Source organism: Natrix helvetica, assembly GCF_964273705.1.
Source record: "Natrix helvetica genome assembly, chromosome: 2".
Classification (NCBI taxonomy): Eukaryota; Metazoa; Chordata; class Lepidosauria; order Squamata; family Natricidae; genus Natrix; species Natrix helvetica.
The window spans coordinates 11595672-11622640 of record NC_138552.1 but is presented as its reverse complement, the minus strand read 5'-3'; the positions used below and the strand labels follow the sequence as shown (position 1 = coordinate 11622640).

The 26969-nt window shown below is 43.4% G+C and overlaps 1 protein-coding gene and 1 long non-coding RNA gene across 3 annotated transcripts in view; one reads left to right on the top strand and one right to left on the bottom strand.

Annotated features, from left to right (window-relative positions):
* SMAD4 (SMAD family member 4) overlaps window positions 1–26969 on the bottom strand; it is a 40718-nt gene that overhangs the window by 12117 nt on the left and 1632 nt on the right. For both annotated transcript variants that reach the window (XM_081942651.1, XM_081942652.1), the window contains exons 2-7: window positions 10090–10406; window positions 9702–9876; window positions 3732–3761; window positions 1859–2074; window positions 360–479; window positions 143–256 (exon numbers count right to left, since the gene is read on the bottom strand). In XM_081942651.1, coding sequence (XP_081798777.1) covers window positions 143–256; window positions 360–479; window positions 1859–2074; window positions 3732–3761; window positions 9702–9876; window positions 10090–10338 — 904 coding nt within the window. In that variant the 5' untranslated portion in view covers window positions 10339–10406. The remainder of the gene's footprint in view (window positions 1–142; window positions 257–359; window positions 480–1858; window positions 2075–3731; window positions 3762–9701; window positions 9877–10089; window positions 10407–26969) is intronic.
* On the top strand, window positions 3736–26621 carry LOC309386832. The gene is made up of 3 exons (XR_014174506.1): window positions 3736–4870; window positions 24447–24574; window positions 26506–26621. It is a non-coding gene; the product is annotated as an uncharacterized lncRNA (long non-coding RNA).

The following is a 26969-nucleotide window of genomic DNA, read 5'->3' as shown; positions in this document are numbered from 1 at the left end:
CCACTAACTCGCCTGGGATAAGTTACAAAGCTTCATAGATGACCAAATATTTCAGTTCAGCGCTACTTCTTGCTGTCTCTCGGGAAATCATGATTTCATTACACCAATTAAGCCATGCATACAATAACACGTGCATGCTTACAGTAATGTCCAGGGTGAGGCATAGGTGGGTGATGTTGAAGGTGTCCATTTTGATGGTGGGGGATAGTAGGCGTGTAGGCTGCGGTACGGCTACCAGTCCAAGTTGTTGTACTATCTATAAAAGAGACAGAAAATCCGCCTTTATTTCTCATCTCTGTTCAAGGAAAAGAATGCAAACTAAACTAAACCCTGGAATGGGATGTAAACAGTTCACTTACTGTGGTGGTAAGTAGCTGGCTGAGCTGTAAAGCCGTTCTGCTGTGCCCCTGGCTGAGGCCCTGGAGGAATCTGTAAGAGTCCATCACTGTGACTACCTGCCAACATACTGGTGGGTTGGCCTGGCAAAATGTAAAACAGTTCACAATTGCTTTAAAAAAATGAATGACTACTCTGTTAGAAGCCTGAGGTTTCTGCTGTTAATATGATTACAGTAACAAAACCACCAATAAAACATATTTCCACATATTAATATAGCTGCTTAATTCTAAGTAATAAATGTGAATAATTTGATGCAAGGGCAAAGAGTACCACTCTACCAAAAAGGAAAGGACAGAAGCCACCAGCACAATCTTCCTGTATTACTTAAGAGTGCTTACTTTGGCATCCAAAGTAAGATCTTGATGGCTCCCTGTTTGTTTCGTCTACTTAGACCTGGGCCTAAAGTCATAAAAAGCAGTGCTTGGCACTGGGATCCAAACTTGTAGAAGCATGGAGTTATTTTCTTGATCTAAGACAGGGGTGTCAAACTTGCGTCATAACGGCAGCGTCATGTGACGTATTGCGACTTTTCCCCCCCTTTGCTTAAACTGGGTGTGGGCGTGGCCAGCACATGACGCATCTGGCCCATGGGCCGTGAATTTAACAGCCCTGATCTAAGGAGTCTTTTAGAATTATGCAAAGTAGGAGATACTCTAAAAACGCTTTTAAAAAGATGAAAAAAGGCACTATTTATCTAATTACTATCCATCTCCCTTAACACTGGTCTATTTTCTAATTTTTCTTTCTTAACATAATGTACAGATATCCAGTTTTCCACAGTTCTCTTTCTGACGCTGAGAACTAAACATGCTTTCTAATCTGGAAGCTAAAATCTGGAGGTTAGAATTTGCACCCAATGAGAGATACAATATACATGTGCACGAATACCCATCCTCCTCTCTATCCCCATGCTGTTTGATATAATGTAGAACTATAAGGGGCCAAGACACAGCAGACTGAAACAGCACATAAATGAAAGAAATTAAAAAAAAGCAAGGAAGCAAGGAAGGAATCTGGATTACAGCTCTACCTCCATAAAAGGAATCAAGTAACAATCATTATTTTTAACCATTAAGTTAATGGCAATTTATTTATTTGTTTGTTAAATTTATTAGCTGCCTATCTCACTGTGGATGCTACTCTAGGCAGTTTACAATAATAAAGAGGAAAGAAAATGAAAACGTGTGTAAACAGAAGTAAAATAACAGAACAATAAAGTAAACAATGACAAAGGAATACAATGAGAGTAAACACGTCAATCTAACCAAATTACAATGATGTTTAATTAATTACATATAATTATACTATGCAATATAATTGTCAAACAGGATTCCATGGTTTCTCGATTCATTTAGTAATCCATTTATATTAATGGCCTGATGAATCAGAGCCAGGTTTCTAAAACAAAGTGGGATGGACAACATGCATTTTCAAATGGTGCTCATCATAATCATCTTACTTGTGGAAGGAACAGGAATGTTGGGGAAATTGGTAGTGCTGGCAGAACTAGGCTCAGAAGGCGCTAACATAGCTGGAGTACTATAGGATTCAGTGGGTGCTCTGTTACTCGGGGGATGCTGAATTGTCTGAACTGAATGGCCTTCAGCAGATGACAGTAACGGCTGCCCTTCAAAATCATGTACATACTCATCTTTTACTGACATGCTGGCAGGTGCTGTGATAAAAGACAAATGTAAAAGATTAAGGAGAAAAATACACAAAAAAAAAACCTGCTGTAAAACACACAGAAGCAAGAGAAGCTATTTTCACTTGACACCACAGATAGAGAAGGATTACTTGAAATGACAAAGAAGCATAGCTGGAATAAATGGATTTGAGAAAGTTCTAATGAAAAGAGGAGGCTGATCCTAAAAGTACCAGAAATAATCATAATTTTGAGATATTCAGAATAAAATGGAACAATGCTGTCAGGATGCACAATTAAGCTTAAGATACAAAAGTTCCAAGTGAGGATGATATCCTTTTTGAAAGAAAAAAAAATCATTATTTCTTATTTATGCATATTAAAGTCCACTGTAATGAATCAAAATAATCCTCCCCTCACCCATGCTCTTGGGTGTTTATGTCAAGAATCTCTAGCATCTCCCTGGAATTCTTGGACATTTAAATTATTCTGGACCCTACAGATTATACTTGACAGCTATTTATTTACAACTAACTTTATCTTCCCCAATTACAAAGGACTTTGGGCAAAGTCCTACATCGGTATAGAAAAACAAAAATATGTAAATCAGAACAATTGCAAAAAGATAATCATAAAAAAACAAAGAACACCCATCCCCAACCAAGAGAGGTGCCCATGATATCAAACTGATACAAACAAGTTCCATGGTTTCTGTAGGAAATGCAGACAATAAGCCCAATCATTGGCAAGACGACAAAAGCAACCTGTGAAGGGCACAGAACTCCTCCCCTGTTGTTGCTACTGATACATGTTGAAATTCAACACTCGATGAGCAGAGATGGACTTTCTCCTCTTCCTCCCCCCATTCCCCCAAGGAGATATTGAGGGTGCATGGGAGAAGCTGAAAGCTCTTATACATCAGCAAAAATCGATTCCATTAGCAGTCATATCCAACTGACTCTTATGCATATAAACCCAGAGCCAGCATCCTTCCCACACAAACCTATTATGGGGAAAAAAATCATTTAGCATACAGGGGACTTTTTTCAATGTAGTCAATGGGAATGGATTTCATTCAATCTGAGGACAAAATAAAACCCAGTTGGGATTTTATCCCAGTTTGGAAATATAATAAATCCAAAATCAATATGTGTACAAGAAACTGCACGTAGAAAGCAGCTAAGATCAATTAACTAGTCAAGTAAATCACAGTAAGATTGATCAGACTTATTTGATGGATTTATTCCAGGTTTAAGTGTATCTAACCCAATGCATTAGTGGGCACCCAGAAATTAGAAATTTATGAGTTCAGTTACATACAGTATCTCATTTAGATTGCTAAACTACTTCTTTTAGTTCTTGGTAAAGAGTCTTTTTATTGACTAAATCCATCAGGGGGCAATGTTAGTTACATAAAATGAGTAACCAGTTAAATGTCTCAAGCAATAATTGGTAATTTTTCTGTATTCCTTTAAGAACACAAACAAGAACAACAATCATAACATCATATTTTCTCTTTCTCCGCATTCATATGATGACAGAACACTTCCTTGTGACTCATGTAACTGCATAATACAGAATTCGCTATTCTTTCTACTGCAGAAAAATAGTTTTCCCAATGTTTATGTAGCTTTGAATTTAAGATTCCATGTTGTTTATAATGCAGAAAATGTTATGTATAGCTTACCAGAACTTTGCAGAGTCAATCCTGAAAGATCTTTAAAGAGAAAATATACAGTAATTAGACCAGTTTGAAATACTAGTGAATAAACATTTTTACCATCCAAATGTTTAAACAAACAATGAACAGAAATATGTAGATATGCATCAGAGGATAGGCTGCCTGAAAAATGATCAGCACTGGGCCGTTGGTGCCCTGTCCCTTTAAGATCTCTCCCTGGCTTAGCCAGTCCAGCAACTGTAAAAGCTGAGCAGAGAAGCAGCTGGGTATGGTAATGTTGGAGTTGTGGTGTTGGAGTGAATGTGAAGATGGTTTGTGTTTATTTGTGAAACTAAAACAGCCTGAAGCAGCTTAAGGCAAGTAGAAGAGTTACTGTTTTCCAGAAGTAGGGCTTGCAAAGAGGAGGAGTAGAGGAACAGGAGCTTCAGCAGAATCTGGAAAGAGAGGCATAGCAAATAGTGAGTCCTTTGGGTGTGTTTCCTATAGGCCAGGTTGGGGAGGGGACTTTGGAGCCCACTAGCCTGGATTTATGTAAAAAAAAAAACTGTGACAATACACCTTTTATAAGGCCCCAAGACCTGGTTGTTTCATGAGGGGTTTCAGTCAGATTAGGTGAGTTTTGCCGCTACTGATGATGTGATTTTTGTAACTGAGGTTACTGCATTATCTTTGTGGGAATTCTATGCTGTATTTCTTGTTCTGATCCCTATATACCACCTAGTCATTCTTTTGAAATGGGTGGCCATTTAAATAAATATGCATATAAAGTATTATTAAATTATGTTCTTAAATTCTCTACTTGACAAAATTTTATATCAAACTGGAAGCTGTCTTTCTATCCTATCATTTCTGGAATATAATCCCATGATAATATTTCAGTAAAGCAATATTTCTTTCTTGTTTGATAACAATAATACTTTTTTTAAAAAAAAACCAACAGCTTTCAAAGCTGGACAAGGGACCAATTAATTCTTCCTTTCCATCAAGGCAAACATTTATTGTCAGACTTTTTTCTAATCCCTTTAGACCTTTAAGGAATGGTTAAAGACCCATCCACCACATTCAAAATACAGTCCATGAGGTAATACGGTTTCAAGAGTCTTCCACAAAGTACCATGAAATCTGTGAGGAAATCTGAGCTAATTGTAAGTCTACCTTGAACAGAGTTCACTCCTGAAATTATATGGGCCAGTACGTGGCTTTCTTAGTATTAACATTAAACTATTTGCCACTGCTTTTTGTTTTCCAGAATGTGTTTTGATTTCTCTGTGTAGCCCTCAAGGATTTCTTCCATCCAAGTACTCTTTGGGTCCAACCATCTTTCTAGCTTTTCAAGGCTATTCAGCCTAGGCTGCAAAACACATCTCAATTGTCACAAAACCTGCCTTGACCCCTGACAGCAGTAGGATGCAACATTAAAACCCACAACTATGAAACAAAAGGTCTCTTGAATGCTGCAATGCAAAGATAAGGAAGGGTAAGCAAATAATTCAAGATCACTGGAGGATCCAAGGCCAGAAGGGACCAAGTCTGTATGGAGCTCCAGGAGAAAGGGCGTTGGTACTTACCTGATACGCCTCTTCTCATAGGGGGGGGGGGGAGGAATATCCAGGATGGGACGTGCCAAAGCTTACACGTCCCTAGGGAGGGTTACCCCTATTAAGAGCTCGCACAAACCTTATACCTGGTGAGACGTCACCTCCGCCCTGTGCACAGCCTGCAACACCCTATGCCAGAATGAAGCCTCTGCAGAGGCAAAGGAGTCCAGTTTGTAGTTCCTCACGAATGGTGAGGGGGAAGACCACGTAGCTGCCCTACAGATCTCTGTCAATGAAGTCTGGGTGGCCCAGGCCGTTGAGGTGGTCGCGCTTCGTGTGGAATGCGCTATAATAGAGTTCGCTGTTTGCAGACTCTGTGCTTGGTAGGCGGTAACAATACAGGTTCGTAACCACCTGCCTATGGTGGTGGATGTCAACTTGTTCCCCAGGGATCCCGGCTGGAAAGAGACAACCAGGGCTTCAGACTTCCTGTTCGGCCGGGTTCTTCTGGGGTAAATCCTCAGAGCCCTCTTTACGTCTAGGGTGCGCCACTTCCTCTCCAACGGGTGAGAGGGGTCCGGGCTGAAATTGGGCAATATCAATTCCTGCAAGCGATGGAAGCAGGAGCACACCTTAGGGATGAAGGAGGGGTCCAACCTTAGTACCACCCTGTCATGGTGGAACACGCAAAGATCCTCCCTGGCCAACAGAGCCTGAAGTTCGGAAACCTGCCTGGCTGAGATGATAGCCATCAGAAAGGCAACTTTAAGAGTCAAAAACTTAGGAGACACAGTTCGCAAGGGTTCGAAAGGAGGGCCTGTCAGAGCATCCAACACCTTGATGCTCCGCTCAAGCGCCAAGCGGTCAACTGAAGCCACTGAGGGTCCGGGTGCTCCAACGATCCCTGGCTGAGGGAGATACTCTCCTAGGGGATCCTCCAGGGCCTGTCCACCGAGAGAGATTGGAGATCAGCAAACCAAGGCCTCTGGGGCCAGTGTGGGGCAATCACCACTACCTCCCCCCCTCCCGCAGGATTTTCTGTATGACCTTGGGAATCAGGGGTAATGGTGGATAGGCATAGAGGAGCCCCTGGGGCCATGGGCATCAGAGAGCGTCCACCCCCTCCACCCCCCGTGTCTGATACCTGGAATAAAACCTCGGGAGCTGGGCGTTGAGAGGGGTGCCGAATAGGTCGACATCCGGGCGTCCAAAGTGCCTTGCCACTTCCTTGAATATTGCCGGCTGCAGCCTCCACTCTGAATTGTCCACCTCAGTCCGGCTGAGCCAGTCGACTCTGATGTTGTCCACCCCCACTATATGTTCTGCAGTCAATGACAGAAGGTTCCTTTCAGCCCACTGCCCCAGTCGCTTGGCCTCCTTCATGAGGGCCTTCGATCTGGTCCCCCCATCTCTTTATATGAGCCTTGGTGGTGATGTTGTCTGTGAGGACTAAGATGTGGCTGCCCCTGACAAGGTGATGAAATTGAAGGAGGGCAACCAGTTTATGTTTTGAGTTAGTTCCGCCTGGTTCCATTGTTCTTGCGCAATCTGAGCCTGCAGATGGGCACCCATCCGAATAGGCTTGCGTCCATTGTACTGTCACCCTGTCTGGCGTTCTGAAGATCTCGCCCTTGGAGATTGCTGGGGACGTCCACCAAGTCAGTGAGCAGGATACTTCTGTGGGCAGAAGAACCTTGGTATGGAAGCAGCTCATGCGCTTTCGCTGGAAAGGCAAAAGGAACCATTGGAGGTCTCTGGTGTGGAACCGGGCCCAAGGGACAATGCCAATGGCAGACACCATGGTGCTAAGCAGCTTGGACAGTGTGGCTAAGGACCCTACCCCCCCTGGCTACCTGAACGGCTAGCTGCCTAAGAGAGAGCTGTCTCCTTCGCCCCCTCGAAAGGGCCTCTTCTGCTGCCTGCCCCTCTGCTGTCTCTCTGGGTATCTCTGCCTGGATGAAAAACCTCCCTGGTACTGCCTTGGGCCCGAGTACCCAAACTCCAACCCCCTGAAGCAATCCTGACCCCAGAAGGAGGACCCGAAATCCTGCCCCGGGAGTTGGGGCGTCTAGGGTATGGCGCTGCCCTGAAGTTGGACTTCTTGTGAACGGTGGGGAGCACCTTCCACTTGTCCTTGTTCTCTACCAGGAATGGGTCAAGGGCTGCTCCAAAGAGGGATTCTCCCGTGAAGAAGGCCGATGCCAGGCGCCATTTGTGGCGTACTTCCGCTTGCCACTGCTTCAGCCAAAGCAGCCTGCTAGATGCCACAGATGAAGCGATTGCCCTGGAGGAAAACCTGGCTGCAGCTAAGGTAGCATCAGAGGAGAATTGGGTGGCGGCCACCAGCTTGTTGATGTCTTGGTGGGCCCTGCCATCCGAAATGGGGATTCGCTGCTGCAGGTCTTGCAACCACACCAGAGAAGACCGGTTGAAGAAGGAGGCGGTGGTGGCTGCTCTCACTGCCCAGGCCGCTGTTTGCTGCGTCCTCTGTAAGGTGAGGTCAGCTTTTTTGTCTTCCGCCTTCAGGGCATCCTCTGGTTCCCCTGGCATGTTAGTAGGCATATGCAGGGCCGTGACAGGCATGTCGATGGTGGGTTGCGAAAGCACCTGGGCCATGTCCCTGTCCACGTTGAAGAAGGTCTTGTCCATGGAAGTGGGCATGGGGCCTGCCGCGGGAGAGGCTTGATCATGTCTAGGAAAGACTTGGGTGTGGGCACCATGTCTGCCTCGATGGCCTGCTCCTCGAAAATGTTTTCCGCTGAAAACCCCTGGGATTGTACCGGGGCTTCTGTTGGCCTGTTGCCAAGCTTGGCAGATGTCTTGGCCTTGAACAGAAGAGATTTGTACAAAGAGGGCTAGAACAATCCGGAGAAGGTAGGTTTGGGAGGAGGCATGCCTTCGTCCTCAGAGTGCCTATCTTCTCTGATTTCACCCTCTTCGGAATCCGAATCGCTGTCCCCCTGGGAGAAGGCAGGTGATTCTGGAAAATCTTCCTCCTGAGTCTCTAGCCCTTCCAAGACCCTAGACACGGGGGCTGCCTGGGGCTGCATCTGTGACTGCTGAAAGTTTACTGCCATGCACTGCTGGAAGTCCTATAACATCATATCCTGGAAGTTGGGCATCCCTGATGTGGGCGGTATTCCCGCCCCTGTGCCAGCAGGTGTGGACGGGAAGGCTGTGGCGAGGGTCCTGCTGCTGTGGGGCGTGGGGGTGATTGCCATCCTTATGCAGTCCGCCAGATGCCCAAAGTATCAAAGGGAATCCTACTGTGGGGGGGGGGGTTCCCCATCTGCAGTCCTGCCAGGAGAAAGAATCCCTGGAAATCCTTCCCCAGGTTCCTGGCCAGGGGTAGCCCTCTTGCTGCTGGCCTTGTGGCAAATGCGCTCGAAGGCTCGGTGCCTCCGCCTTTCGTATTTGGAGCCAGACTTTGGGGGCTTGGGGCTGGAGCCTGCCTCTTTGGCCCCCTTGGAGGAGACGTGCTTTCTCTTTGCCTTTGCCTTGCCTCCTCCTCTTCCCTTAGCAGCCTCTGTAGCAGTCTCTGACCTGGTTAGCTGCTCCTCCGGTGGGGCTGCTGGCTGCTGGGCTGGAGGTTTGAGTTTAATGCCCTAGGTCTCTCTTTATGACCTGAGCTGCACGTTGTCCTGAAGGGCTTCCTGCCTGTGCTCGCTCTCTCCTCTCTCTCTCTCTCTCTCTCTCTCTCTCTCTCTCTCTCTCTCTCTCTCTCTCTCTCTTCCCTGCCAGGGACTCAGCCAACAGCCAGTTACTCACTCAGGCAGGAAGGCAGCGAATGCAATCAAGTAAACAGTGAGTTCAATCCTTTCTTTAAAATTCTCCAAGAGCTTGGGATGATCACAGCCGCCTGTTGAGGGACTGAGTCGATAATTGGGTGGTACCTGGTGACCAGGGCGTGGCCCAAAGAGCTTATCTGACTCAGGCCAATCAATGAGAGGACAAGGTCAACCCATCCTGGATACTCCTCCCCTCACTACGGAGAACATTTCTTGCAGAAGAAATCACTTGGAGAAATTTGACTAATTCCTAACTATAGTGGCAGGAAAGAATCTGGAATATTTTAAATGACAGCTGTTTTCTCCGGCATATCTCCCGGGAGTTTTAAGTTTCTTTCTTTGAAATAAAAATAAAAAACCTTGCTGGAATGACTAACATTGCACTTAAGCACTGCAATCTTGTTTCTGGTTGTCCCTGTTCCTGTTATATCTTCCCTACAACCAAAGAGAATAGGGAAGAAAAATACAATGTTGAAAGATCCCTTGACCAACCACAAGAATCTTTTCTAGCAGTCTGGAATCTACTGCCTTGCAAGGTAGAAATCAAAACAGATGACTCAGAAAACAGGGGAGTCAGGAATCTGTTGTTAAAGCTAACCCAATTTCTAATTTAAATCCAACAATTCGCATGGATTTATGAACAAACTTACCAATGCCAGGTGACACAACCCGCTCATAATGATATGGATTCACGCAGACACTGTCACATTTCAAGTCAAATGCATACTGGCAATATTTGACATGTTTGAGTTCATTTTTGTGAAGATCAGGCCACCTCCATAACCGTGCATAAATTACATGCGGAAAGCCCTTTCGACCAGCCACCTAAAAAGATTGGAAATCATAGGAAAAATTCACTGGAAAATCAGAGGAAAATCATCTAAGAAATGAAGGAAATATTTTATACTCTACTGAACGCTACAAAAACATTCATCCGTAAGCACCATTTCTACAGGTTATAGGCAAGCAGGGTGACTTCCCATTCTTTCTTTGTCACTACATAAAGAACATCAGAGCTCTAGAGACGTTTCTACTAACCTGAAGCCTTCCATCCAGCGTTCTCTGAATGGTAACACATTTGCTAGGATGAGCTCCATTTGTGGTTATGGCTGTGATCAAGGAATCCAGTTCATCTTTTTTCTCCTTGAGTTTTTTAACTAAGCTTTCAATAGCCCTCTTTGCAAATGTTTCACTCTCCCCTCCTTGTCGATGGCACATCAAACTGTGAACAATGCTCAGGCAAGCATCATTACTGGTTGGCGTGTTGGTAATAGACATACTGTCCATTGGTGCAGCTCTCACTTCAAGACCAAAGATCTCTGCCAACCAGTGGGCCAGAGATGTCTAGGGAAAGCCTAAAAGAAAAGAAATGGCGAAACATTACAAGAACAGCCGCGAAATGTTTTCTGTGGGTCTGCCGTATTTTTTTCAGTTACCACTATAATATTTAAATTGAGTAAAATGAATTGGATGGAGAAGTAGTCTAACTCAAACATACTTCTTTCCCAAAAACATAAAGGTTGGAGGGTTGCTGTTTTTTTTTTTTTAATCAAATGTGCCATCTTTCCCTTTCCAGTTTTCTCAAAGAGCATAGATTGGAATTGAATTGTGCTAACCTTGCAAATCCAATACAGGTAGTCCTCAAACTTATGACCACAATTGAGCCCAAAATTTATGTTGGTCCAGGAGAAGTGTGAAGAATTTTTTAAGTACATTGCTTCAATGAATCCACCTTTATCTAAGTTTCATTGCATTGTTTTTATTGTTCCTTTTGAGTTTTAGGGCAAGTATGTACAGATAGTCCTTGACTTACAACAGTTCATTTAGTGACCATTTGAAGTTACAATGGCACTGAAAAAAGTGACTTATGACCATTTTTCACACTTAACAACCATTGCAGCATCTCCATGGTCACGAGATTTACATTTGGATGCTTGACAACTGGTTCATATTTATGACAGTTGCAGTGTCCCAGAGTCATGTGATCCTGTTTTGCGACCTTCTGACAAGACAAGTCAATGGGGAAACCAGCCTCACTTAATAACCGTGTCACCAACTTAACTGCAGTGATTCCCTTGACAAATGTGGCAAGAAAAGTAAAATGGAGTAAAATGGGGCAAACCTCATTTAACAAATTTCTCACTTAACAACAGAAATTTTGGGCTCAATTGAGAATTACTGATACTTGTACAACTAGATTACAGTAAAGTGAGGTGTGATGGCAAAACATTTAAGAAACCCTGATCTAGAAACAGCAATGCTTAGGAACATGTGGGAGGACAAGACAGACAAGTCTAGATTTGCCCAGGTAAAACAACAGGGATTATTTATCAGTTTAAAATCTAAAGTCCAAGATGGGAAAGGGGGGAGAGGAGAAAAAGGGCGTGGGTACTTACCTGATATGCCTCTTCTCATAGTGGGGGAGGAGTATCCAGGATGGGGTTGACCTTGTCCTCTCATTGATTGGGCTGAGTCAGATAAGCTCTTTGGGCCACGCCCTGGTCACCAGGTACCACCCAGTTATCAACTCAGCCCCTCAACGGGCGGCTGTGATCATCCCTGGGTGGTACCTGGTGACTGGGGCGTGGCCCAAAGAGCTTATCCCAATCAATGAGAGGACAAGGTCAACCCCATTCTGGATACTCCTCCCCTCACTATGAAGAATTTGTCTGGATTTGCCCAACAGGTTCTCCTCAATTCCTCTTATTGTTTTTAAAAAAACTTTTCTTAAAAGGAAGTAGGCGTGAGATATCAAAGGGGAAGGGAGACCACCTGGAAAAAAGAATATCTGGAAAAGGGATAAAGGTTGCTAGAAAAATATTAGCAATATGGAGATTATAAACAGCTACATGGTGAGTTAGTTTTCAGAAGAAGTAGAGGGCTTAGCAAAACATAGGAGGAACTGTGGTAGGAGTGAAGATGAACTTCTCTGGGGACAGGACAGAAGTGAGGGAGGGTGTGACTTGGAGTCAAGAAAACAGTCATTGAGCAAAAAATGATGACTGTTTGATGTGTAGAGAAGGCAGATGGACAGGGAATCTGAGAATAACAGAACGAACGCAAGAGACAATGACGTATTCTGAGCCAGTAATCCCTAGGGCAGGGATAGCTAATCTTTTTGGTGCCAAGTGCCAAAAGCGCACATGTGCACACATACATCCATAATGCAATGAGCACACAACCCCCCATTGTGGCCTGCCCTCACGCATGTGCGTGACCCCCGTGTGCGCCTGCCCCCACACATGCACATCTCCCGCATGTGTCCCCCCCGTGTATGCACGAAAACCAGCTGGCTGGCGGGGGGTACCTGCGCAGGTGCAGTGGAGCTAAGCTGGGACGACGGCTCACGTGCCCGCAGAGAGGGCTCTGCGTGCCATAGGTTTGCCATCATGGCTCTAGGGAGTTAACAGGAAGTGCTCTTAAAAGTTTTGAACCAAAGTTGCAATTTATAGAAGCAGTTATTAGTCAGGATCACCTGGCTGGAGAAGCAAAATTTATCAGACATAATGTAATAGATTATTCTATTTTCAGGTGTGTGGTTTTGATCCTGATATTTGGAAATTGTTCTCTGCTTCAAAGAATTTGTCTCTGGCTTTTATTTTGGAAACGTTTTGGGGGTTTGACCAACTCAATTCTTGCTTATTTGATACAATCTTAATCTACATGAGTCCAGGCCCCACTTAAAAGATCTGGGTCTAGTCTCCCCACAATTCTACGGGAGACTGTTGAGATGTTGCTTGTTTTTTTAAAAAAAATCAGTGGTAAAAGCTAGATTTACATTTTTCCTTCTTATCCGCAGTTACATTCATTCTTAAATCATAACATGGAGGCTTCTGTATTCATCTCAAAAGGAGATAAGGCCCCAGTTCTCTGGTTTGATACTTCAAAGCAACTAGCCAGGAAGTGAAGCTTCAGTTTGCTTTTCGCTATTGTTACTATCATCATCATCATCATCATCATCATCATCATCATCATCATCATCATTATTATAATACAGAGTTTGCAGCTAAGTTGCACATGTTGTGAGAGCCCTAGCACTCTTCCAAATCAAAGTGTTTCCATTCTCCAGAAAGGTGGTGACAGCAGAAGTGTAAAATTCAACTGTCTTGTCTTTTCTTCCTTCCTTTCTCCACTTTTCTTTCTTTCTCTTTCTTTTCTTCCAATTAATATATCTGCTCATCTAAAAAATCATGACTCTGGCCAACTACAACAAGTAAACACAGCATAGAAAACACAAAAACAACAAGGGCAAGAACACATTTACAATCCACAAGCGAGGTAAAAACAATTACCCACAAGAACTCAACGGAAGCTGCATCATGCCTCCGGAAGGCAAAAAGCAGAGCCAAAGGGTGTAGTAGAAGAGACAAGGACCCATCATCATCCAGCAAAGTTGCACCTCTCTTTAGGTTATGCACTTTCTGTGCCTCTCTTCTCATAAAAAACAGGCTTCTTAGAAGTATCACAAGATAGAGTCGTTCCATTCTCCTCATCCTCATCTTTATATATTGCCTTCCAAAAATACAACCATACAAACCTCCATAACAAAATAATAAAACACTCAAGGGACAGAGTAAAAATGGAACTGAGGTTCTGAACAGTTTAGCTCAGATCCAACAACATTGTGTAACAGAAATTCAGCAACATACTACACGTAGCCCTCGACTTATGGCAGTTTCTTTAGTGGCCATTTGAACAGCACTGGAAAAAGTGACTTATGATTTTTCACACTTATGACCATTGCAACAATCCCAAGGTCACATGATTTACATTCGGCCGTTTGACAACTGGTTCATATTCATGACGGTTGCAGTGTCCTGGGGTCATGTGACCATTTTTTAAAAGTCTTTCTAGCAAGCAAAGTCGTTACTAATTTACCAACTGCAGTGATTCACTTAAGAAATGCAGCAAGGAAAGTCATAAAATGGGACAAAACTCACTTAACAAATTTCTCCCTTAGTGACATAAATTCTGGCCTCAGTTGTGGTCATAAGCCAAGGATTACCCCTTTACTAACTCTAGACAAACCAAAATGCTTGAAAAATTGCTTAAAAAGATAAAACATATTTTACCAATTGATTTACCATTCAACCAAGTGAAGAATATTCTATCACACATGAACATACCTTGGACCTCAGAGCTCCGCTATTCTAAAATAACAAACAAAGCTGTGGAATTGGATTGCAGTCTTTTATCTACCCTCCCCCTGAATAATTATGAGTACAGTTACTTTAAAAAAAATTCTATGGCTGGAAAATGTCTCCTGTCTTTTTACAACCACCAAAGCAGTCCTCTGATGCGGCTGTTTTGCTCTCTTTAGCAGGGGGGAGTACAATTTTTTTAGGCACCAAAGCTCTGGGAGGGAGTAGAAATAGACTGTTCCCTGCACTGAATTTATGCAAACATACATAAAACAAATTCAAGTGCATTAAGTTTACTTTAAGGAACTTCTTGATATTGAAACCTTGAAAAAACAAATCTGAGAAAAGGAAGAGGTTATACAATAATAAGTACCGAAAGCAGCAGTTGAATGATAGATGCAACAATAGGCAAGCAGGGAAAGGCAGATATCAAACTAAGCTGAAACTGGAAACACAGGGTTAAATTAATAAATCTGACTTTAAATTCCAAACAAAGAAACAAACGAGACAAAAATCTGTTTCCAAGCATGCAGTGAAAGTAGCACCTGTCTGCAACACTTGAAAATAGCCACACCTTTTTTCGGCATCATGCAGCTGTTGTGCAATTCTAAAAAAGGGAGTTATAGATAGGCACTATATTTGCAATCCCATATACTCTAAAGCACATTTCTGCCCACCAGTCCAAAGAACTGCACACTTTTATTTTATTTTCAAAATGTATACATAAAACATGCTTATATAAAACTACGGTAGCAATTACACAAATAAAAAGGGCTCAAAGGAGAACCAACCTCCAGCACACTGAACCTCTTTTTGTAACCTGTTTCCCAGACATTTTGTTGTTGCAGTTGTTTTCTAGGCCAGGCGTCTCCAACCTTGGCAGGGGAATTCTGGGAGTTGAAGTCCTCCAGGTTTAAATTTGCCAAGGTTGGAGACCCCTGCTCTTGATGATAAGGGATGAAAGAGGCAGCTACCCATTTCATTGCAAACTTGCACCACAAGTTGCTTAATGTTTTTTCATCTCAAAAGCATAAAAGAGAAAGGGCGTTGGTACTTACCTGATACACCTCTTCTCATAGTGGGGGAGGAGCATCCAGGATGGGTTGACCTTACCCTCTCATTGATTGGGCTGAGTCAGATAAGCTCTTTGGGCCACGTCCTGGTCACTAGGTACCACCCAGTTATTGGCGAAGAACCTTATCCGACTCGCTGTGTCATCCACTCCAGATATTATCTTAGTTTCAACCTTTGTTTATTTCTTCAACAGAACAGCTCAACTATCAAACATAACGCTCATGTTACATAACCGTATCAGGGAGGGCTGGATACTCCTCCCCCATTATGAGAAGATCGGCAAACCAAGGCCTCTGGGGCCAGTGTGGGGCAATCACCACCCCCTCCACCCCCTCCCGCAGGATTTTCTGTATGACCTTGGGAATCAGGGGTAATGGTGGATAGGCATAGAGGAGCCCCCGGGGCCATGGGCATCAGAGAGCGTCCACCCCTTCCGCCCCCGTGTCTGATACCTGGAATAAAACCTCGGGAGCTGGGCATTGAGAGGGGTGCCGAATAGGTCGACTTCCGGGCGTCCAAAGTGCCTTGCCACTTCCTCGAATATCGCCGGCTGCAGCCTGCACTCTGATTTGTCCACCTTGGACCGGCTGAGCCAGTCGGCACAATGTTGTTCACCCCCGCTATATGTTCCACAGGCAATGACAGAAGGTTCCTTTCAGCCCACTGCCCCAGTCGCTTGGCCTCCTTCATGAGGGCCTTCGATCTGGTCCCCCCATCTCTTTATATGAGCCTTGGTGGTGATGTTGTCTGACAAGATGATGAAATTGAAGGAGGGCCTGGCGGACCACCCTGAACTCCAACCAGTTTATGCTGTAAGTCAGTTCTGTCTGGTTCCATTGTCCTTGCGCCATCTGAGCCCGCAGATGGGTGCCCCATCCAAACAGGCTTGTGTCCGTTGTTACCGTCACCCTGTCTGGCGTTCTGAAGATCTCGCCCTTGGAGATTGCCGGAGACGTCCACCAAGTCAGAGAGCGGGATACTTCTGTGGGCAGAAGAACCTTGGTCTGAGAGCAGCTCATGCGCCTTCGCTGGAAAGGCAAAAGGAACCATTGGAGGTCTCTGGTGTGGAACCGAGCCCAAGGGACAATGCCAATGGCAGACACCATGGTGCTAAGCCACTTGGACAGTGTGGCTAAGGATACCCTACGCCCCCTGGCTACCTGAACAGCTAGCAGCCTAAGAGAGAGCTGTCTTTCTGATGACAGAGAAACCATGCCTGCCTCTGTATCTATCTGGGCTCCTAGGTGGACCAGACTAGTGGAGGGGTGAAGGTGGCTTTTGGCCAGGTTTACCAAAAACCCGTGGTCTCTCAGGACTGCCATAGTAGTGTCTAGATCCCGTAGCGCACCCTTGAAGGAGGACGACTGCAACAGCAGGTCATCTAAATAACATTGAATTTGAACAGGAACCTGCCTCAGGTGAGCTGCCAATGCCGCCATTACCTTCATGAAAACTCGAGGGGCGGACGACAACCCGACACGCAGGGCTCAATTCTGGAAGTGGCACCCTAGATAACAGAACTTGAGATATTTATAGTGTTCAGGGGCTATGGGTATATGCAGGTAGGCCTCTGTGAGGTCTATGGAGACGAGAAAATCTCCCTGCCTAATCCCTTCCAGGATGGAATGCAGTGAATGCATCTTAAACCTCCGATGGTGGATGAAATGGTTCAAATCAAGAATTGCTCTCCAGCCGCCCGAGGCCATAGGAATTACAAAGAGAATAGAGTAATACCCCTGGCCTTGCTGCTCTAGAGGCACTGGCTGGATGGCCCTGATGTCCAACAGGTGTTGGATGGCCTCCTGCATCAGCAACCTCCGGGTCGGGTTGCTTGAGACAGGGCAGCTCCGAAAGGAACTTGGGGGGTTAGAGAAGAACTCGAGTGAGACCATACCGAATGGTGTTCTGAACCCACTTGTTGTAGGAGGTTAAGTCCCAGCGGTCGGTGAAGTACGCCAAGCGCCTCCCAACGGGAGGTGAGCTAGATCTAGGTCTAGTTCTTGTGGAAGGAGTGCCCGCTGTCTCCTCCTCCATCCCCTCGAAAGGGGCTATTCTGCCTGCCCTCTGCTGTCTCTCTGGGTATCTCTGCCTGGATGAAAAACCTCCCTGGTACTGCCTGGGGCCCAAGTACCCAAACTCCAACCCCCTGAAGGAATCCTGACCCCAGGAGCAGGATCCAAAATCCTGCCCCCGGGATTTGGGGTGTCTAGGGTATGGCGCCGCCCTGAAGCTGGACTTCTTGTGAAGGGTAGGGAGCACCTTCCGCTTGTCCTTGTTCTCTACCAGGAATGGGTCGAGGGCTGCTCCAAAGAGGGATTTTCCCATGAAGGGGGCCAATGCCAGGTGCCATTTGTGGCGTACTTCCACTTGCCACTGCTTCAGCCAAAGCAGTCTGCGAGATGCCACAGATGAGGCAATCGCCCTGGAGGCAAACCTGGCTGCAGCTAAGGTAGCATCAGAGGAGAATTGGGTGGCGGCCACCAGCATGTTGATATCTTGGTGGGCCCTGCTATCCGAAATGGGGATTCGCTGCTGCAGGTCTTGCAGCCACACCAGAGAAGACCGGTTGAAGAAGGTGGTGGCTGCTCTCACTGCCCAGGCCGCTGTTTGATGCGTCCTCTGTAAGGTGAGGTCAGCTTTTTTCTCTTCCACCTTCAGGGCATCCTCTGGTTCCCCTGGCATGTTAGTAGGCATATGCAGGGCTGTAAAAGGCGTGTCGATGGTGGGTTGCGAAAGCACCTGGGCCATGTCCCTGTCCACATTGAAGGTCTTGTCCATGGAAGTGTGCATGGGGCCTGCTGTGGGAGAGGCCCATTGCCACTTGATCATGTCTAGGAAAGACTTGGGTGTGGGCACTGTGTCTGCCTCGATGACCTGCTCCTCAAAAATGTTTTCCGCTGATAATCCCTGGGGTTGTACCAGGGATTCTGTTGGCCTGTTGCCAAGCTTGGCAGATGTCTTAGCCTTGAACAGAAGGAATTTGTACAAAGAGGGCTGGAACAATCTGGAGAAGGTAGGTTTGGGAGAAGGCATGCCTTCGTCCTCAGAGTGCCTATCTTCTCTGATTTCACCCTCTTCGGAATCCGAATCGCTGTCCCCCTGGGAGAAGGCACGTGATTCTGGAAAATCTTCCTCCTGAGTCTCTAGCCCTTCCAAGACCCTAAGCACGGGGGCTGCCTGGGGCTGCATCTGTGGCTGCTGAAAGTTTACTGCCATGCACTGCTGGAAGGCCCATATCATCATATCCTGGAAGTTGGGCATCCCTGATGTGGGTGGTATTCCCGCCCCTGTGCCAGCAGGTGTGGACGGGAAGGTTGTGGCGAGGGTCCCGCTGCTGTGGGGCTTGGGGATGATTGCCATCCTTGTGCAGTCCGCCAGATGCCCGAAGTATCAAAGGGAATCCTACTGTGGGGAGGTTCCCCATCTGCAGTCCTGCCAGGAAAAAGAATCCCTGGAAATCCTTCCCCAGGTTCCTGGCCAGGGGTAGCCCTCTTGCTGCTGGCCTTGTGGCAAATGCGCTCCAAGGCTCGGTGCCTCCGCCTTTCATATTTGGAGCCAGACTTTGGGGGCTTGGAGCTGCAGCCTGCCTCTTTGGCCCCCTTGGAGGAGAGGTGCTTTCTCTTTGCCTTGCCTCCTCCTCTTCCCTTAGCAGCCTCTGTAGCAGTCTCTGACCTGGTTAGCTGCTCCTCCAGTGGGTCTGCTGGCTGCTGGGCTGGAGGTTTGAGTCCTGCTGGAATCCTCTGTGCTGCTGGGCACCGCCATCTTGGATCACGTGGTTCCAAAATGGCCACCGACTCCAAATTCAAAAAGTTCCTCTCCCTGGGAACACGTGGAAGCGGCTTGTGCCTTTGGGGCTGCCGTTGGAGAGCTCTCTCTCTCGCTTCCTCCGCTCTCTTCTGAGCTTTGCTAGCTCCTGCAGGCCACTATCTCTCTCCGGCACTCGCAGGCAGTCACGGGCGCTCCGCTGCATTTAAAAATGCCGCGGTTCGCTGTTCGACCCCGAGGGGAGCAGCAGAAAGCTCCGGCGACAGCTGAGACTCTCCGACGTGACTGCCTTCCCGGGGCTTCCAGGGCCGCGTCCCCTTGCCCACAGTCTCGATTAGTGCCCTCGGTCTCTCTTTATGACCTGGGTTGCACGTTGCCCTGAAGGGCTTGCTGTGCGTGCTCTCTCTCTCTCTCTCTCTTCCCGGCCAGGGAATCAGCCAAGAGCCAGTTACTCACTCAGGCAGGAAGGCAGCCAATGCAATCCAGTTAACAATGAGTTCAATCCTTTGTTTAAAATTTTCCAGGAGTTTGGGATGATCACAGCCGCCCGTTGAGGGGCTGAGTCGATAACTGGGTGGTACCTGGTGACCAGGGCATGGCTCAAAGAGCTTATCTGACTCAGCCCAATCAATGAGAGGACAAGGTCAACCCATCCTGGATACTCCTCCCCTCACTATGGAGAAAAGACTTACCTTGTCCAGGATCCCAATTTTCCCAGCATTCTAAAGACAGCCAGCAAGCTTCCAAGGACCAAGTCAGTTAGCTCTCTGGACTTAAATGCTTACATTTACTGGCTTAGAAGAAGCCAGCAAGCCTTTTCCCATAGTTTTTACTATCCATGGCTCTGTTTCACCTTCCATTAGCAGTCTCAAAGCTATCTTTGTGAGAGCAAATGTTATATTAATTCTTTCTTTTCAGGTAACGTGAATCTGTCTTGTTCAATTTTCTTGGATGGTCCTAGATCCAAGTATTACAAAAGGCAAGCAAGCTCTTGTCATTGATTTTCTTCACACACCATTCATGTACTTCCTTCATTATTTCCATTTTCTTTCTTTTCAGTTTTAAAACACTAATATGTGCCTCAGATCTTTTCACAGCTCCAGGTGACAGTCACAAATTGAACAATGGCACCTGCTGAGAGAACATCTGCACATGTCTAACACTCTAGGAGAGGAAGCTTAAAAGACAGCATTTCAGTCAAGTGTTATTAAACGCACAGACTTTCTTCCAGCAAAAGTTCATGCTCAAGGGAAAGATAGTGTTGGAAATGGCTGGAGGAAGTCACACAACCCCCAAAGAATCTAAAGACTGTTATGTATCCAGTCTTAGTGCTTAGCCCTCACTAGGCCCAAAAATAATCTCAATAATTTTTACATGTAGCTGTCTTCTCAGCTTTCAGTAATAGCATTTCATGTGTAATAATTTCCTTGCTTTCAACACTGCAAACTACTGAAGCTGACTTTTAAATTCTGGAAAAGATACTGATTGGAAAAGATAGTTGGCACTCCTTCTAGATAAGAGTTAAAATTAACGCTTAAATTTCAAGATAACTGGGAAGCTCCAAAATCATTTCTGAGAAAGCACTAGTAATATACACGTATTGGTTGAATTACAGAGCCACCATTAGCATATCCATGTGGCTTTAGCCAGTCTCCATAAAATTCCAATCTATGCTATCAACCCAGCCATCTTTTTAACAGAAGCAACAGAATTCAAGGAATGACAGCTTTTCCAATTAAGAGGGTGCTCTGCTGATGCAATGTAATGCCCCCTTTTCATTCCTCAGAATATTTCAGCCCCAAAGGGATACTTGGAACAATTAAGAGACAGCATTGGGAAGCATTCTCTGCATGCTTTAAATATCATTACAGCCTTTGCATAGCTTGCCTAATGCCTCAGTAACAATCATTTACCAATGTTTAGCTCCATAAAAAGCAATAGAGTGACATGTTAAAAACTCATAGGGAATTGTTAATGTGTGAATAAAAAACTCCCTCTTTCCTTAGGTTCTTCCACTTCTACTTTGTTGCCAGAGGGACTTCTAAAGGGGGAAGGGCTCAACCACAGAGCTATATCCTTTTTTAATATTCTAGCTCATGCCTTTCTTTAGACACTGGGCAATCCATTAAATTGTGAAGAGGATAATCCAATACCTTGCACATTTTCTTCATAAAGAAGACTCTTTGTTACCATGATCAGTTCAGGGTGAAAAAAATGTGGGTTTTTTTCTGTCTAGAAGCATGTTTTTATACTTCTTTAAGTGTTCATGTATCAGGGAAGACAATTGCACGATTGCTTTAGTTTCCTATCATTAATCAGCAAGTCTGGAGAAGATCTACTTTCATTACTGCTACCCACCCCAGGTCATCAGGATTGGAGCAGCATATAAATTCTGAAAAATAAGTGTATAACTGTACACGACAGTTCGTACCTGAAGGGAAAGTTTAATATAGGGAAATGATATATTTGATATGAGGAAACACAAACAGAAGCTAAAAACACTATTCTTAATAGAGACAGATAAAAGGATCTTCAGCACCTGATTCATGAGCCTTGTATCTCACAATAATATTCTACTAATAAAGAATAACTGGAGATTTCAAATGGCCCTTTTACACCACTCTAAATTGCCAGGTGCAATTCAAGGTGCCAGTTGTCACCTTTAAGGCTTACATGACTCTAGACCAGGGTGGCACAATGGCTCAGAATTTAAAATGTTGTGGTTGTCAGCTGGAAAGTCGACAGCCCAAGTTCAAGACACAAGTGTCACACGAGGGGGTGAGTTCAGGGGTGGGTTGCTGCTGGCATTATTGCCAGTTTGCTTCATGTGCGCTTTGCATGCGTTGCTTGTGCATGCGCAGTTGCCTGTAAATAGTACTGTGCATGCGCAGAACATTACAAAATGACAAAAAACCATGCCTGCAACGGCATGGGTGACCAGGGAACCGGTTCAGGAGCATGGTCAGCCTGCTGTTCCTACCAGTTTGGCGACCCAGTCCGAATTGCCACTACCAGTTCACCCAAACCGGTGCAAACTGGTAGCAACCCACCACTGGGCAAGTTCCCATTACTTGTCCCAGTTCCTGCCAACCTGGCAATTCAAAAGCATGCAAATGCCAGTAGATAAATAGGTACCACTTTTCATGCTAGCCATATAGAAGCCTCTGAATAACACATTCCTTCAGCTGAGAATCAGAGATGAGCACTACGCCCCCTCAAAGTCGGTCATGACTGGGCAGGGAAAACCTTTACACTTTTTCAGACTCTACACCAGCTTTCTGAAGGGCCACCTTCTTCTGTAACCCTCCAGATTCTGTTACTATGAGAATGCCATTTATAAAACAGGCATTTTCAAATATCACTCCCACATTTTGGAACTCCCCACAGAAATCTCATATTTACACAGCCACACCCTTCTCAGTTTCAGGAGAGCTGTTAAGATTGGGTGATCCCATCAATGAAAGCCAATCCTGAGATTTTCAACACTGCAAAAATTAACAACATATGCTAAAAAATTAGACTGAAGACTGAATAAATATTAAGTGACAAAACAGAATCTTTAAAATCAATTTAATGGAACCAAGTGCTAATATCAATGCATTTTTCTTGCCAATAGCACCGTACCATAGCTACTAAGCAGAACATGTGACATGTGTTCAGTAATCACCATCACTGACATTTGAAGTCTGATGGAGAATCATTTTGGAAGTATGCATGGTGATAATATGCTTAGAAAAACTGTACCATTGGGCAAATGGAAGCTATTCAAATATTTCTCAATTAGAGGCTTTGAAAATAATTCCCTAGCATTTGATAACAACATTAGCAACTTCTAGTGGCCATCCAGAAATAGAAAAAGGGGTTTTAGTTCAAATTAATTCATTAAAACCCTTTGGGAGTTAGAAAAACAGAAAAAAGATGTGTTTATTATGTTTGGTTAAGGAAACTAATATTAAATCATCATTGAAAATGATTTTCATTACTTACAAACATTCCCTTTGAATTCATCTATAAATACCTATATTTTCATAACACATTAGGATTTATATGCTCCTTTCTTATAAATGTTCTGAGGTAATGAACAGTAAATACAGTTATGAACCACATTCAAAAATAGTAGCAAGCAAAAGTAAACATAAAATACTTCCCAAAGGAGAAATCATTAGAAATGCAAATAAAATAGAAATGTGTTTAAATAATGCATTGGTGTATTGTCACCAGTGTCATATACTATACACTGGAATAATAAATCAGAGTCAAATCAACCAAGGTATGAACATAGCTAATTGCCAGGTTGTGTGTTATAAGAGTTGTCTCTAACTATCACAAGGCAACACTTTATAAAATCAAAATCATGTTTGTGTCTATGTTTCATTTAGTATGTTGACAAAAGAGCAATGGATCAATTCATTCAATTCTAAGTGTGCAAATTTTCAAATAGATACTACTGAATTTAATGAAGTTTATTACCCAGGAGAATCATGTAAGATTATAATCATATGCATACTAGTAAAAGAAGCCAGATAAAAGCACTTTTGTGTAGAGATGGTGAACATTTCTCTAAAGGAAACTTTTTCATAAATAGTGGTTGCTCACACCAATTTGTCTGGCCCTATCCTTTAGAAAATATCAGTGCAAAAGCCCATTTAACTTTTCTTTCCACAAATCCATTTTTCATTTTGTAAAGTTCTTTTTTTCATTGGAAACAATAGAAAATTAACTACGGCAGCACCTAGCCAGATTTTTGCTAATCTTGGAAGCTAAGCAAAATTAAGTCTATTTGGTAGTGGGATTCAGGCATCCTGGAATTCCAGATGCTAGTTACCGGTAGTTGGAGAAGTAAAAAAAAGGAGGAAGGAAGGGAAGCAATGGAAAACCAGTTCCAGAATTCTGATGTCAAAAATACTGTTTAGATGAATCGCAAGGTTAAGTTTTATTCAGGGTTTTTAGCTTTTTGGTAAAGCTGGGTGGAACAATCTGCAGGAGTGCATGGCAAAAAAAAGGTAACACTAAAGGCTTTCCCTGCCCAATCTATCCAATCTAAGGGGTGGTGTTCATCTCCATTCCTTACCTGGCTAATAATATATTACAAGAGAAACGGAGAAGCCTCAACAGGCCAGATGGGTACATAGATGGCTAGATGGACCATTTCCTACCCATATTCTATAAATTGTGTGACGAACTATGATAAACTTTATTTTTTCAAACATATATTATACTTTAGTAGTTAAAATATGATTATTTTGTTGGGAAAGGAAATAAAACACATCATTACATCTAGACATATACAAGATTTAAATTATCATTAGTATTGGTGATTTAAATTTGTTTCAATACAATCAGACTTCAGAAAATAGAATTCACACCACCCCCTACTAATTTCAAGTAATATATCTCTTTTTTCCCCCTTTGTAGAACCATAAAGCCTTTGCATGCCATTATTCCTACTAATAAAATTATTCTTCAAAACTTCCATACAGCAGAAGGAAATGCTCAGTGGCTCAGCATCTCAATCTCTCTGATTATGTCCTTCCTCTTTACAGGTATAAAAATGTTCTTCTACACCAGACTTGGGGATTTTACAGCCCCCAGGCCAGATCTAGCTCTTTGGCTGTCCCTATTCAGCCCCCGTGAGGTCAATTGGCAATTAGATATCAAATGCAATTAACAGTACACTATGCATACAATAAGACTTCATTGCTTTTGTTCTGAGGATGGCTGCTATTTTTCTCCAATGTATGCACAGCTATTCTACCTTCACAAACCTATTGCTTCAGCTCTTCAAAAAGTTCCAGTTTCTCATTTGGCCACTTGAGAAAATTAATTGTCTTACCCTGCGCTACAATTTTTAAAAAATGAACTTTATTTAATTAGTATAGAAATTCTATTCTATTTTACACTTGGTAAGGCACCAAACAATTTACAAGAACTGTAATAACACCATTACAATAAGAAAAAGCCTAGTTAACAAGCCAAAGGCCTGAAAAACATGTGCCATAACAAGGAAGAAACTAATGAAAGGATACTATATCAAAAGTCTTTATCTCTGTAAGCAGTAAAATAGTGTAAAGACTGTTCTGAAGTGGTTTTTTAAAGAGGGAATAAGAAATCTGTGGCCTATCAAGTATTGCACAATAAGAATTCCAGCCTTGACCCCTGGCCATGTTGCTGGGGGCTCACAGGAATTGGAGTCCATTAACATCCAAAGGGGACACATGTTCTCACTAAATCATCATAAATATATAATATATTGTTATTTCCAATGGCAACTTCCTCTCTATCAAGGAGCAAGACTCTCAGAAAGAGAATATATATATAGGCATGAATTAAGGGATTAAAAAGTAACATTTCAGACTATAGAACTGATCATTAGATGGAAGCCAAATCCAGCTACAAGAAAATAAACCTGATGCATTTCTCTTTTGCTAATTATTTGGATTTTTAATCCAATATTTAATCAAAATATTGTCAAAAAGAAATTCAAGTAAGACATTCAAAAGGAAAAACAAAACAAAGAATCATTTATAATTATCTTTGTGTGAAAATGCAAGATGTTATCATTAAAAAGGATAAAAACACTGCATGTAAACAGAAAGACTAATGTTTCAATAACGTTTCAGAAGAATAGCATAAGTGTTGTCAATTATTACAGAACAACACATAAACTAGGACCTGAGAATCAGCACCATTAAATTCAATGGGACTTGCTTCTGAGTGAGGCTATTCACAAGATACATCAACCATAAAGCAGCAGAGCACATGTCAACCAAATTTATTGTGCAATCTCAGCCAGCCAAGTGTGTTGTGCAAACTCAGAAAACTGGGTTAAGTTTACCATAAGCATGTACATCTTTATATGCTGATTAATCATAATGCTACAGAACTATAACATATGCCTTAATGTGAGAAGTAAATGATAAATTGTAAATGTCAGGAAATAACTCTTACAATGAGATCTCATTTTCTTAATTGTCACTTAATAGTAGGAAAAGTTCTTTCAAGTAGAATGGAAACTGGATGGCTACTCTGAAGAACAGTAGGAGTGTATTTTTAATGCACAACTGTTTACAAAAGAAACTGAATCTCAGAGATGTCGCTCAACTGAAGACATATGACATTAAAAGAGTCACGTCTAAATATGAGGTGGTTATCAAGTTTAACAGTACTGAAATAACATGGGTGGAGGATTGATTGCAAGAGGTTTAAACAGGGTTTTTGGGGGTGGAGTGGGTTATTAACGAGCAGAATATTGCTGTAATTTGATAAAATCTTTTCTAAATTAATTGAGAATTTACCTAAACTTGCCCATATAGATTGTTGGAAATTCCTATCAAACTCTACCACTCATAAAACAAATTTTGCCAATGCTCTTCTGAAATAGAGAGGAATCTAAACTTTTTCAATTGTTTTTGGGCTTCATCTAGAAAAGCAATTTCCTCAACTAGTAATGGATATTCCCCTTTTGTTTTCCCAGCTTTCCAGCACTGCAGGAACCTATCCAGAGAGTTCTCTAAGCTTCTCTAGAGCAATACAGAAAAAAGCCATATAAATTATATCATCAGAAGGCCAACATTGGACAGAATGAGGGTGTGCAAAACATTAAAATGATTTTAGATCAAAGAATCAATTTCAAGATCGATTCTTTTTCCTTAGGTCCAATTAGGTTTTTCTTACTATAGGCACAAATAAGTTTATGCTTCAGACACTTATGGAGAGTCAGAATCATATACTCCACAGTTTCTAATCTATTTCAAAGTTTCAAGAATTCTAATGTCAAGGTGAACATTTACATATTTCTCAACCCTCAAGGAAGACCAGGCATTTTCAGATAATGGGAAGATTTCTGAACTGGCTAAAAGCTAAAATCTATCTGCTAATTTGGTATTCCTATCCAATATCAGTTTTCACTTCTACAATATTTTTCAACAGAGGTTTCAG